Consider the following 12,465-nt stretch of genomic DNA (forward strand, 5'->3'; position numbering starts at 1 on the left):
ACAAACCATCATATAAAACGTCCACAGATCAGTTATCATGTATTAAACTTAAACAATCCGGAGTTTGTCTCCAGGTTTTGGTTTAATCTGAATATTAATGTTTCACATTTTATTTAAGTGAAGTTGTGAAAACATCAGCGGCGCCATCAGGACAGAACATGAGGAAACTCATCGTCCTGCCTCTGGTCCAATCTGATTGGAGCATGAAGAGTCGAACCAAAACGTTTTGGTGCCTCCTGATGTTCCTACCTGCAGATGAAGCTCATCCTTCCAGCTCTGACCTTTGACCTTTGACCTGCAGATGTTTGGTTTGCTGGAGCTCAGCTGGAGGTTTCATCTTCTAACCTGATGGTTATTAATCATGATCTCTGGTTCTGTGTCCAGCTTGTTCTGCTGATGGTCGGAGGTTTAACCGGGTCAGCAGATCCATCTCTGATCCAACCTTTATGATGAAGGTTCTGGTCACGACTTAAATATTTCTGGGTCGATCCAGAACCACAGGCCGAGTGGATGAATCTATTCAGGTCCAGAAACCCGTTTCTGTCCACGGTTCTGATCTGCGTTTTAATGTTGGTTCTTATAGAACCAGCAGGGATCTCAGTTCGAGTCCATCAGCTCCATCTGTTCATCCAGAACAGTCCAGACCCGGTTCCAGATGGATCGATGACTCATCCTGACCAAGTTCTGGGTGACGGTGGGCAGTAAGAACCAGGAGGAACCAGGTGACCCGGCCAGCTGGAGGAGGTTCTGGAGAACCTTACCGGTGGACCCGCGTTGTGTCTGGTGCTGACCCAGACGCAGAGCGGTTCTGCCGACGTCAGAATCTCTGAGCTCAGACAGGAAAACCTGCCATTATGGAGGTTGTTTGTCTGCAGGCCGTTAATACTGAGAGGTAATGCCAGGTTTGATACCTGGGATTTAGCACAGCGACAAACACAACGGGCGACAACCAGCTGCTAGCGCACACACACACACACACACACACACACACACGCATGCTGTTCACACACTGCTCACAGCTCACACACACACATATGTTTGCGAGGCTATATTTGTGGGGACTTTCCATTGACTTCCATTCATTTCTACAGCCTGAACCTTACCCATAACCTAACCTTAACAATTATATACCTAACCCTAACCTCTAACCCTAACCAAAACTCAATTCACACTAAATCTGACCCCTGACCCAAAAACAGTGTTTCCCCCCAGGCTTCGGTCCCACAAGGAGCAGTGAGTCCCCACAACGTAGTGTCAGGAAATGGTCCCCACAAGGTACTACAAACAAACGCACACACACACTGCTCACACACACACACCCACTCACACACACACACACACCCTGCTCACACACTCTCTCGCGCTGCGTCCGGCTCTCTGACTCAGTTCTGCTCTCCTGTCGGTTCCGGACGCATCAAACCAGCGAAGGTAAGAAAACAAACCAACTAGAGAAAAACACCTGAAATATTTAAATGATTAGATTGAGAGTCAAATCAAATAAATGTTTTTAATCTGAATAAAACTCAACATTAATTCTGTTTAGCTGCTGAAATAGGAAATTTAGAGGAAAGTCAACAAATTAAAATAATCTACTTCAGCTCCATTTTAATTTATATTTAATAAATCTCTAGAATGAAGCAACTTAGTCACAATATCAACACAAAATCAGGCATAAAATTGTGTAAATTTACATTTTATAATAAGTAAAAACCGACTTTTACACATTTATCTAATTTTTTGCTGGAGTTTTTGGTAAATTTATAAACTTTTGCTTATGAAAAACATTTTTATTAAGACGTGTATGGCTCTGGTTCTGATCCGACTTCAGTCTTTTATTAAATGGATTTTATGTTTTTTGGTTCTGAAATGGGATTTTTATTCTGATCTTTAAAAACTTCCTGATCCGTTTCACTGAAAGGTCCAGAAGAACCTGAAGAACAAAGAACAAGAAAAAAATACAGAAATTAATTATTAAATACAAGAATTACATGATTAAATTAAACTTTATCAGAACATTTTGGACCTCAGGAACCGATCTACTCTCTACTGGGTCCAGTTTGGACTTTCTAAGTCTGACAGGAACAGGGAATAAAAGCCCATCAGAACCTTCAGAACCAGTCATTCCTGCAGAAAGCAGGACGTGACTGGCTGCAGTGGGGAGATAAATCACCTTCATGTTTCCACCAGAACCAGAACCATCTGGTCCTGGTTCTGCATCTGGTTCTGGTTCATCCCGGTTGAGGTCCAAACTGTCTGCTTGTGTTTCAGATGATGGATGAAGAAGCTACAAAGCGCTACGTCCGGCCCACGGAGGACGGGCCGCACCAGAACCCGGCTCAGGTAAAACCAGAACCCTGAGGCCCCGCCCACCACCGGAACCAGCTGTTGCCATGACAACAGCAGCCTCCCTGCGTTCCCGGACCGACAGTAACAGTTTATGTAATTAAAGCAACAGAAAACTGAATTTATTCCTGATGCAGAAACATTTAATGAAAACATGAATCAGTTATAAAATAAAGTATAAAATTTTGTAAAATGTTAAAATCAGGATCATAATTTTACCTGAAATGCATCATTATTTACATATTTTTATTTGCATAAAGATATAAAATCTTTATCAGGAAATGTTTACAGATTTACTAACTGGATACAAACCAGTTAGTTTAACATTTTATTTATTATTTATTGCTGAATAATGACGTCAGAAAGTCACAGCTGGTAGTTTGTCCACCAGGGGGCGCCTGCGCACAGCGCTCTGTGTCTCATTTGAGACGCAATCATATTTTACTTTTTATGAGTAAAATTTTATCATTAATAACTGAATGGTGAGAATAAACAACTTAATGACCAATTAATAAATTATACAATCATAAATAAAGAGGAATTATTTAAATTTCTGTAAAACCTGATTAAAACTACAAACTTGATTAAAACTACAAACCTGATTAAAACTACAAACCTGATTAAAACTACAAACCTGATTAAAACCAGAAGAACAAAAACCAGGAATCCAGAACCCGACCAGCTGAAGTTCCACTTTCCTCTCAGCTCCTCAGTCTAACTGGTTCTACTAGCCTGAAACCTCCTGCAGGCCCGGTTCACCAGTCTGGACCTGTTCAGGACCCGCTGGGTTCTGAAGAGTCTCCACCATGTTTCACCACCAGAACCAGGTCTGGTTCTTCTCCAAACCTCTTGGACCGGTTCTGCTGAAGGGACCGGCTGGTTAGGCTGAACCAGAACGGGTCAAAGTCCAACTTTACTGACACACACACACATACTGACACACCCATACACACTCTGACTGACTGCGTGTGTGTGTGTGTGTGTGTGTGTGTGTGTGTGTCCAGACTAAAGCTCAGGGTCACCAGGAGGAGAGAGAGATCAGCATTCTGCCAAGCAGGAGGACGGACGAGGACGAGGTGAGACAGCTGGAGGACATCTGGACTCCTTCGGTTCAGATAAGTTCAGATGATCCATGAAACCAGAATTTATTCTAATCAGATCAGAGTAAAGATCCAGGAGTTTCTGCTTTTTTCATATAAATCATCTTTGGACATTATTTATCATATTTAGTATTGATACCAGTACAGTCTGATTATCAGGACCATGACTGTGTCCTCTGGTGAGGACAGTCCAGTGTCCTCTGGTGAAGACAGTCCAGTGTCGTCTGGTGAGGACAGTCCTGACAGTGTCCTCTGGTGAGGACAGTCCTGACTGTGTCCTCTGGTGAGGACAGTCCAGTGTCCTCTGGTGAAGACAGTACAGTGTCCTCTGGTGAGGACAGTCCTGACTGTGTCCTCTGGTGAAGACAGTACAGTGTCCTCTGGTGAGGACAGTCCTGACTGTGTCCTCTTGTGAGGACAGTCCTGACTGTGTCCTCTGGTGAGGACAGTCCAGTGTCCTCTGGTGAGGACAGTCCTGACTGTGTCCTCTGGTGAGGACAGTCCAGTGTCATCTGGTGAGGACAGTCCTGACTGTGTCCTCTGTTGAAGACAGTCCTGACTGTGTCCTCTGGTGAGGACAGTCCTGACTGTGTCCTCTGTTGAAGACAGTCCTGACTGTGTCCTCTGGTGAGGACAGTCCTGACTGTGTCCTTTGGTGAGGACAGTCCTGACTGTGTCCTCTGGTGAGGACAGTCCTGACTGTGTCCTCTGGTGAGGACAGTCCAGGTTTCTACTGCAATTGTTTGGGTTTTCAGTTTGATCCCAGGTTGGATGTTAAGTTAGGGTTGGACATGTTGGACATGTCTAAATGTCCAACATGTCTCCACAGGATGTCTAAATGTTCTCAGATTTTCTGGTTTTACCGTCAAACTGTTTCTAAATACGATATGATTATAGATGATTATAGATTAGCTATCTGAATGTTTTCTCTGCTGAACATCCTTCAGGCTCAGATTCATTTTAATTTATTTCAGTCAAAGTGAGAAGACAAAGTCCAGCCGGACCTCAGTCTGTCTGTCCCTCTGTGTCCTCAGATGAGGACGTTGGACTCGTCTTCGTCCTGCTGCCTCAGAGTGAAGGATCGATGTCCGCGACCAAAAGGATTCCTCAACCTGCTGCTCACTAAAGGTAAAAACACCTGGACAGTAAAACGGCTTCCAGCCGCACTAACCAGCACCGATCGGCTGTAAGAGCCATGATGTCACAATAATCAATTAATCAGCTGATCGATTAAAATCAAGTTGCTCATTTTGATAAGAGCTTCATGATCCATTTTATTTCTGTTTTTATTTCAGTTTATTTATTAGTTTTTATCTTTAAAATATTTAAAATATTTTCTAGTTTCAGGTTTAAGATTTTTTTACAAAGTTAAAGTTTATTGATCTTTCAGAGAGAAAACCTGAGTCACTAAATGATTATATGATCATTTATCATCCAGTAATGAAACTAAACTCATATTTTACAGTTTGTCAGTTTAACTGCTGATCAAACTTTAACTTTCATTTTAATGGAGTTGATTTAACCAGTTGATGTTTTACTTCCTTCTGTGTTTCTGCCGTTTCATTTCCTGACCGTTTGTCTCTGATGAAAGTTTCTCAGTTTGAGCTGCAGAGAAAAACTAACTGAATTATTTTACTGTTGTAGACAAAAAAACAGCAAAGCCTCATTTTCCATGTTCACCACTGAAGAAACATTAAATCTCCATGAAGGAATGAAAGTTCTGAGAAATGATCCAGTTTGTCCTGATTTAATGATTCAGTTTAAATCGGTTCATTTAAAATAATTATTTAACCTGAATTAAAAAGTCTTGATGATTTCCTGGTTTAATAAAATCCTCCTAATGAATCATAATTATCTGCTCAGTTTTCTCTGTTTGGTGTTTTTGAAGGTTTGAATTAAACTGAAAAGTGAAAACAGATGAAAAATAAAGTTTTATTCAAACAGCAGTAGTTCTGGTTCTGGATTAAATGTTTTTATGTTTCATTTATTGGACTTGTTTGTTTTAATCTGTTCATTTTCCTCCATGATGATGAATAATATTATTTATTTCCATAATTCTGGTGGTTTATCTGAAGATGAAATACTTGTTTCATGTTTGCTCCTGTTTCATGTAAATAGAAACATCATTTGTATAAAATTAAACCATAAAGTTTTATTTATTTATGATTCTGATCAGTTGTTAATCAGTGATCATTTGTGGTTAAATATTGATCGTTCTTCCTGCTGCTGGGCTCCAGATTAAATCCTCCTGACTGACTCGGTGTTCTCACCATGTCGGGTCTCTGCCGCAGCGTTCCTGCTGGTTCTGCTGTTCGGAACCGTCTGGTCCATAACGGGTCAGGAGTGTCTTCCTGGAGGGAACCTGTTTGGGATCGTCATCCTGTTCGTCTGCTCCGTCCTGGGAGGGAAGCTGTTGGGTCTGATCCAGCTGCCCACGCTGCCTCCCTTCCCTCCACTGCTGGGTGAACCCACCGCTCTCCGGTTCTGACCCTGACCGGTCCCTGCTGGACCCGGCGGCGCTGACCTGACCGTGTGTGTTTGCAGGAATGCTGCTGGCCGGCCTGCTGCTGCGTAACGTCCCCTACGTCAGCGACGCCGTCTTCATCAGCCCCCACTGGTCTGCGGCTCTGAGGAACGTGGCCCTGTCCGTCATCCTGACCAGAGCCGGCCTGGGCCTCAACCCCTCGGTACCGCCATCAGAACCGCCCCGACCCGTCTCCGTTCAGTCCGGCTCGCCCTCAGCTGTCAGTGTGTGTGTCCTTGCAGGCGCTGCGCCGCCTCAAAGCGGTGTGTGTGCGTGTGGCGGTGGGGCCCTGCGTGCTGGAGGCCTGCGTCGTTGCTGTGGTTTCTCACTTCCTGCTTCACCTGCCCTGGATCTGGGGCTTCATCCTGGGGTAAAACACACACACACACACCCACACACACACACACCCACACACACACACGTCTGCAGCGGTGTGTGAGGCCTGCAGCTCTGAGTCGGTGTGTGTTTGTGCAGCTTCGTTCTGGCCGCGGTGTCTCCGGCTGTCGTTGTTCCTTCGATGCTGCTGCTGCAGAGGGACGGATACGGAGTGGAGAAGGTAACGTCTCGGTTCTGGACACACCGACCCGCCAGAACAATTAAAACCCGACCTTTAGGCTCAACATCGACAGAGGAGTCAAAGTCATCGGGGTCCCAAACAGACTTTTGGTTCCTCTTTAGTGATAAACTTCCTCTGGTTTCTAAGAACAGCCGTGTTTTTAACACTTTAAAACTTTAACACTTTAACACTTTAAAACTTTAACACTTTAAAACTTTAACACTTTAACACTTTAAAACTTTAACACTTTAAAACTTTAAAACTTTAACACTTTAAAACTTTAACACTTTAAAACTTTAAAACTTTAACACTTTAAAACTTTAACACTTTAAAACTTTAACACTTTAACGCTTTAAAACTTTAAAACTTTAACACTTTAAAACTTTAACACTTTAACACTTTAAAACTTTAACACTTTAACACTTAAAAACTTTAACACTTTAACACTTTAAAACTTTAAAACTTTAACACTTTAACTTTTTAAAACTTTAACACTTTAAAACTTTAAAACTTTAACATTTTAACACTTTAAAACTTTAAAACTTCCTCTGTAACATCTTCACCCTCCCAGAAGGACTTCAGTCATGAAAGGATCCAGGAACCTTCAGGTTTTCTGCTCTCTATAACCTTTGAACCTTTAAAAGCTCTTGGTTTCTGTGAACCAGCCAAACCACACGAGGAACCTGGACCCGCCTGCAGCAGGTAAACACTGCGGTCCGGTGACGACCTCTGACCCCACCAGACACATCCTCAGAATAAAGTGAAGGTTCTGGACCATAACAGGGACGAAGTGGAACCGGATCTGTTGGTGGACGATCCGATGAGGAGCCAGGAGAACCTGAAGAAGCAGGTTACGCTCCTATGAGCCGATGCTGAGATTCTGTCTCCTTCCAGGGAATCCCGACGCTGCTGATGGCTGCTGGGAGTTTTGATGACATCCTGGCCATCACCGGGTTCTCCACCTGCCTGGGAATCGCCTTCTCCACGGGTCAGACCCGTTTCCTGTAGCGTTCTGCTCGGTTCTGCTGTTTTCTGACCCTGTCTGTTGTTCAGGTTCCACCTGGATGAACATCCTGAAAGGTCTGCTGGAGGTGGTGGGTGGAGTCGCAGCCGGACTGATCCTGGGTCTGTTCCTGTGCCTCTTCCCCAGCAGCGACCAGGTCCGTCCTGCTCAGAAACAACCCAGACAGACCATAATAAGATCAGTCCAGTGTGAAGCTGTCGGTGTCTCTGCAGGAGGACCTGGTGCTGCGGCGGACGCTCCTGCTGGTGGGGCTCTCCGTGTTCTCGGTCTTCTTCAGCCATGTTGTTGGCTTCGCCGGCGCCGGCGGCCTCTGCACGCTGGTGCTGTCCTTCCTGGCTGCTCTGGGCTGGAAAACGGACAAGGTGACGAACATCCAGACGTTTTGTTCCTCTGCAGACGTTACGCACTGACAGGGAGGGAAACGCTTCGCTAATCCGCTAATTATAAAGCTAATGTTTAGTTTTGCACTTTAGCATTTTTTGATAAATGTTGCAACATGTTGAGTCATTGGGATATCATTATGGTGGAAGTTAGAGCTTTAGCATTAGCTACTGCTAGCTACTGCTATAGCGCTTTAGCATTGGTGTAGCTAATGTTTAGGGTTAGTGCAGCTAGCTCTGTGGTTAGCGGTTCCTACCTCTGAATCCTGATGTCACCTTGTTGTGACCTTCAACCCGACCCTGGAGTCTCTTCATCCAGGAGCTAAAGCTAACGTAACTCCGCCTCCTGAAGGATGGAAGAGGAAGTGATGGAAAAAGATCGAATAGATCCCAGTTCAAACCTTCCCAGTGTTCCCAGTCAGCCGTCCTCCAGTCGGACCTGAGCTGATGATGGATGTTCGTGTCTCCAGGCGCCGGTGGCGGCCATGGTCGGCCGCTGCTGGGACGTTTTCCAGCCGCTCCTGTTTGGTCTGATCGGAGCTGAGATCACCGTCACGTCGCTCAACCCCAGCACTGTGGGTAAGAACGCTCAGGGTTACGGCGGCCATGTTTCTGATCCTCCCAGCTGCACCTCACTTCCTGTTTCCTGTCAGGGCTGGGCGTGGCCTGCATCCTGATTGGTCTGCTGGTCCGTCTTCTCGTCACCTTCCTGTTGGTCCATCTGGGAAGTTTCACCCTGAAGGAGAAGCTCTTCATCGCCGTGGCCTGGCTGCCTAAAGCCACCGTTCAGGTCTGATGGCGTCTAACCAGCCGACTGACGTCAATGACCTCTGACCTCTGGCCTGAGAACTGCTGGTTCAGATGGTTTTATGTCCTCATGTTCCTGCTGTCATATCATCATATGAACATAAAATAATAAAAAGTTAATAATCATCTTATCCAATAAACCAATAAACCAGAAGACATGAGAACATTTAGATATTATAAAGTCTCAATAAAATACATTTTATCAGAGACGTTGGAGAGAAACCAGGAGCAGATTCAGATCAATCAGTCGATCAACTGATTGATTGATCAACTGATCGATTGATCAACCAAGAAACTTTTACTGCAGACGAAAAATATCAGAAATTTTTTTCATTATAAACATTTAAAACTTTTTCATGATGAGTTGATGATGAACCTGGAAGGTAAAGTGGGAACATCTGAACCCTCTGGAGTGACCTTGACCTCTTGACCCCCACATCCAAACTACCACCAGAACCGATCTGCTCCATCAGAACCAGTCTGCTCCACCAGAACCATCTGAACCGGTCTGCTCCACCAGAACCGGTCTGGTCCACCAGAACCGGTCTGCTCCACCAGAACCGGTCTGGTCCACCAGAACTCCCAGACTGACCCTCTGTCCGTCTGTCTGTCCTCCAGGCGGCGATCGGCTCCAAGGCGTTGGACCTGGCGCGGGACAAAGGCGATGAGACTTTGATCCAGTTTGGTCTGGACGTGCTAACGCTAGCGGTGCTAGCTATCCTGATCACGGCTCCCATCGGGGCGCTGGGGATTGGACTGGCTGGGCCGCGCCTCCTGGCCCGACAGGTCAAAGGTCAGCTCACAGTCTGGAGGTTTTTACTGAACCCAAAGGACGACCCGGTCCATTGGTTCTGGTTTGACTGGACTTTGAACTGGTTCTTCAGTGAAACTGATGAGAAGGTCAACCCAAGGTCAGTGGGTCAGAACTAAAGACCCTAAAGGAGTAGAAACGTCCTTCAGAACCAGCAGAAGATCCAGTCGGGTCGAATTCAGCTGGAATGAGACCAACCACTGATTATGTACCAAACTGTGGGCTAAACACTAATGCTAACAGCACAGCTAACTTTGTTTAGCTAATTTAAAATGTTTAGTGCGCTGACTTTATGCTAAATTAATTTTAGATCAATTCTAAAGTTTTCTCGTCTGTTTTGAAAACTTTCACTTCCTTTTCTTTTCCTCATTTTATCCACCCAATGACGTTTATTCTGTACCCAGAATGCATTTCTGTTTACCGTCCACCTGAGTGCGTTCTGGCCGAACACCTGCCCTGTCAGTTAGCTAAAATCAGCAACAGCGTGAAAAAACTCAACCAATATAAACCTGAAACTACAGGAATCACTTCCTGAACCTGTTCAGCTGTAATGACACATTAGACCCGTAGAGGGAGACACATGTTGGGTAGCTAATGAATTTAGTACATTAGCTTCTGCTAAATGTTATATTGGTACAGAGGTTTAGCGTTAGCATCTGTTAAGTACCATGTTAATATACTGCTTTAACGTTAGCAGAACTAATATTTATGATTAGCGCCTTAGAGTTAGCATAGCTAACCTTTTAGCTAGCAGTGCCCACCTCTGTGTGCTGTTTGCAGGGTTCTGACCTCTGACCTCTGACCATCAGTTCCTCCTCTGCTCAGGATGTTTATGTTGTTTTCTCTAAACCCAGCAGGTGAGACGGAGAGAGAAGCCCCGCCCACCAGCCCTGACGCACCTGCTGAGGAAAAGAGTCACGTGATCAATGAGACCAAAGTGTGACGGTTCTGACCGGTCCAACCGATCAGAACCAGCCCAGTTCTCCCAGCAGGACAAACCCAAACTGCTGGTTCCTGAACGTTAGGATGAAGTTTTGACATGTTAGAAAAAACAGAAGCAGAAACAAAATGGCTGAAAATGAAAAGAAGCTTCATTTCCTGGATGTTTTCATCTCTGTTTGATTTTTATTGTTTCATATAAATATTTATTCTGCCGTCAGTAAAAGTTACTAATAGTTTCAGTTTTAGTGGATATTATTGATGTTTTTAACTTTATTATTTCTGCTGTGGATAGAAATGAACTTTGTTACAGTTTGATGTTTTATTGTGGAGGGAACTACAGGAAGTGGAGTCGCTCTGCGGTCAGGCTGAGGCTGAAGCTGCAGGCGTCTACAGGAACCGATTCTGGGTCAGAACCGCTCCGTCCACCAGACCAACACCTCATTTCAAACACTCTGAGATCAGAACCGGGTCAAACTGGTACCATGTTCAGGTCTGGGGCTGGTGGGAGGAGCAGGTTGTAACGTTTCCTTCACATCAAAATAAATCTGAGTTAATGTAACTTTATTTCATAAAACACGAACTCAGGTTATTATAGGAAATCCTGCAGGTCCAGATGTTTATAGGTCCAGATGTTTGGACCTGCAGTTCTGTTCCTCAGCCTGCACCGGGCCCAGTTCCACCAGAACCGGCTCCTCCTAACAGGTTCTGTGTGTTTCTGTTAGAGACCAAAGTTCTGCTCTTGTAACCAGAACTGGACCTTTTGATGCTGCAGCAATAAAATCTGAATTTAATCTAATCTGACCAGTTATTTTTTTACAGTGCAACATATTTTAATTAACCGTCTAATTAACCGTGTTTAACGGTTAAATTAAACAGATTATATCTTCATTTATTATTCATAATTGAACAGAAACGATGCGCTGATAACTCTCCTTCCTGTTGCTATAGCAACCGTGAAAACATTTAGAAACTGTCTGACGAAACAAACTGCTGATCCAGCTGGAAATGGACCAATCAGAGCTGGACAGTTTCTAACACACCTGCAGCTCCTGCAGGTTTCCACGGCAACAAATAACTGACACTCCAACATGGCTGCCATGCCGGACAGGAGGACACGTCCTCTCTGGTCCAACCCGTCCCCCTGAGAAGAGGACGTGTTCAGATTCTTCATCCTTCCACTGAATCCAGACCAGATCAGGTCCATCAGGTTGGTACCCGTGAAGTTCTGCAGCCTACAGTACCGGGTCGGGCTGTGGTTTGGACCGGACCGTCTCCTGCAGCTCATCACATCCTGTAAACATCTGAACAGAACAGAACCGAACCGTCGGACCTTCAGCCTCTCGTCTCAGTTTCCTGTTTTTGCTTTTAACTCAGATTTTCCACAGCGACGCTTTCAGAAACCACAGAACCGCTCAGAACCGCTGACCCTGACCTGGTTCTGGTTCTGGTTCTGCAGCTGAACCCAGTCTGGACCTGAACTGGGCTCTGCAGGGAGAGAAGCTGCTTCACCTCCATCTGAACCAGAACCGGCCAGAAGGTCCAGAACCAACGGGACCAGAACCTGAAACAAATTTAAACTAAAGTTCAGTTTCACCTCAGAGCTGAAGCTTCTGGTTTCAACATGCAGCTGAGAACCAGAACCAGAACCAGAACCAGAGTTCAGGTTCTTCATCCTCAAACCATCAGAGTGAAACTCACTTTGTGGAAAAGCTTCACATCACGAAGCCACAAAAACAGAGTCAGCAGAAATCAACCAACGTCACACAGAGAGGCGGCTCTGAGCCACCAGAACCACAGAACCAGAACCAGACCAGAACCGGAAAAATGGCAGGTCACCTGGTGGTGACTCCTCCTCTCACAACTGGACAGCTGGAGGCTCCAGCAGCTGCAGTGGGACGAGTTAAAATGATTATTATTATTATTATTATTATTATTATTATTATTATATTATTATTATTAAATTAACTCCCAGCATTCC

At 44.8% G+C, this 12,465-nt stretch overlaps 1 protein-coding gene across 1 annotated transcript; it reads left to right on the forward strand.

The window, feature by feature from the left end:
- The first annotated feature begins 1,306 nt into the window (after positions 1–1,306).
- On the forward strand, positions 1,307–11,283 carry LOC116732063 (sodium/hydrogen exchanger 9B2). The gene is made up of 15 exons (XM_032581997.1): positions 1,307–1,428; positions 2,269–2,340; positions 3,348–3,419; positions 4,478–4,571; positions 5,735–5,905; positions 5,988–6,130; positions 6,210–6,337; positions 6,442–6,523; positions 7,418–7,511; positions 7,577–7,683; positions 7,760–7,909; positions 8,398–8,506; positions 8,581–8,717; positions 9,353–9,527; positions 10,403–11,283. The coding sequence occupies exons 2-15, from the start codon at positions 2,269–2,271 to the stop codon at positions 10,486–10,488; spliced, it is 1,620 nt and encodes a 539-aa protein (XP_032437888.1). The 5' UTR covers positions 1,307–1,428; the 3' UTR covers positions 10,489–11,283.
- Positions 11,284–12,465: the final 1,182 nt, after the last annotated feature.

The sequence above is a fragment of the Xiphophorus hellerii genome, chromosome 14 (genome assembly GCF_003331165.1).
Source record: "Xiphophorus hellerii strain 12219 chromosome 14, Xiphophorus_hellerii-4.1, whole genome shotgun sequence".
Lineage (NCBI taxonomy): Eukaryota > Metazoa > Chordata > Actinopteri > Cyprinodontiformes > Poeciliidae > Xiphophorus > Xiphophorus hellerii.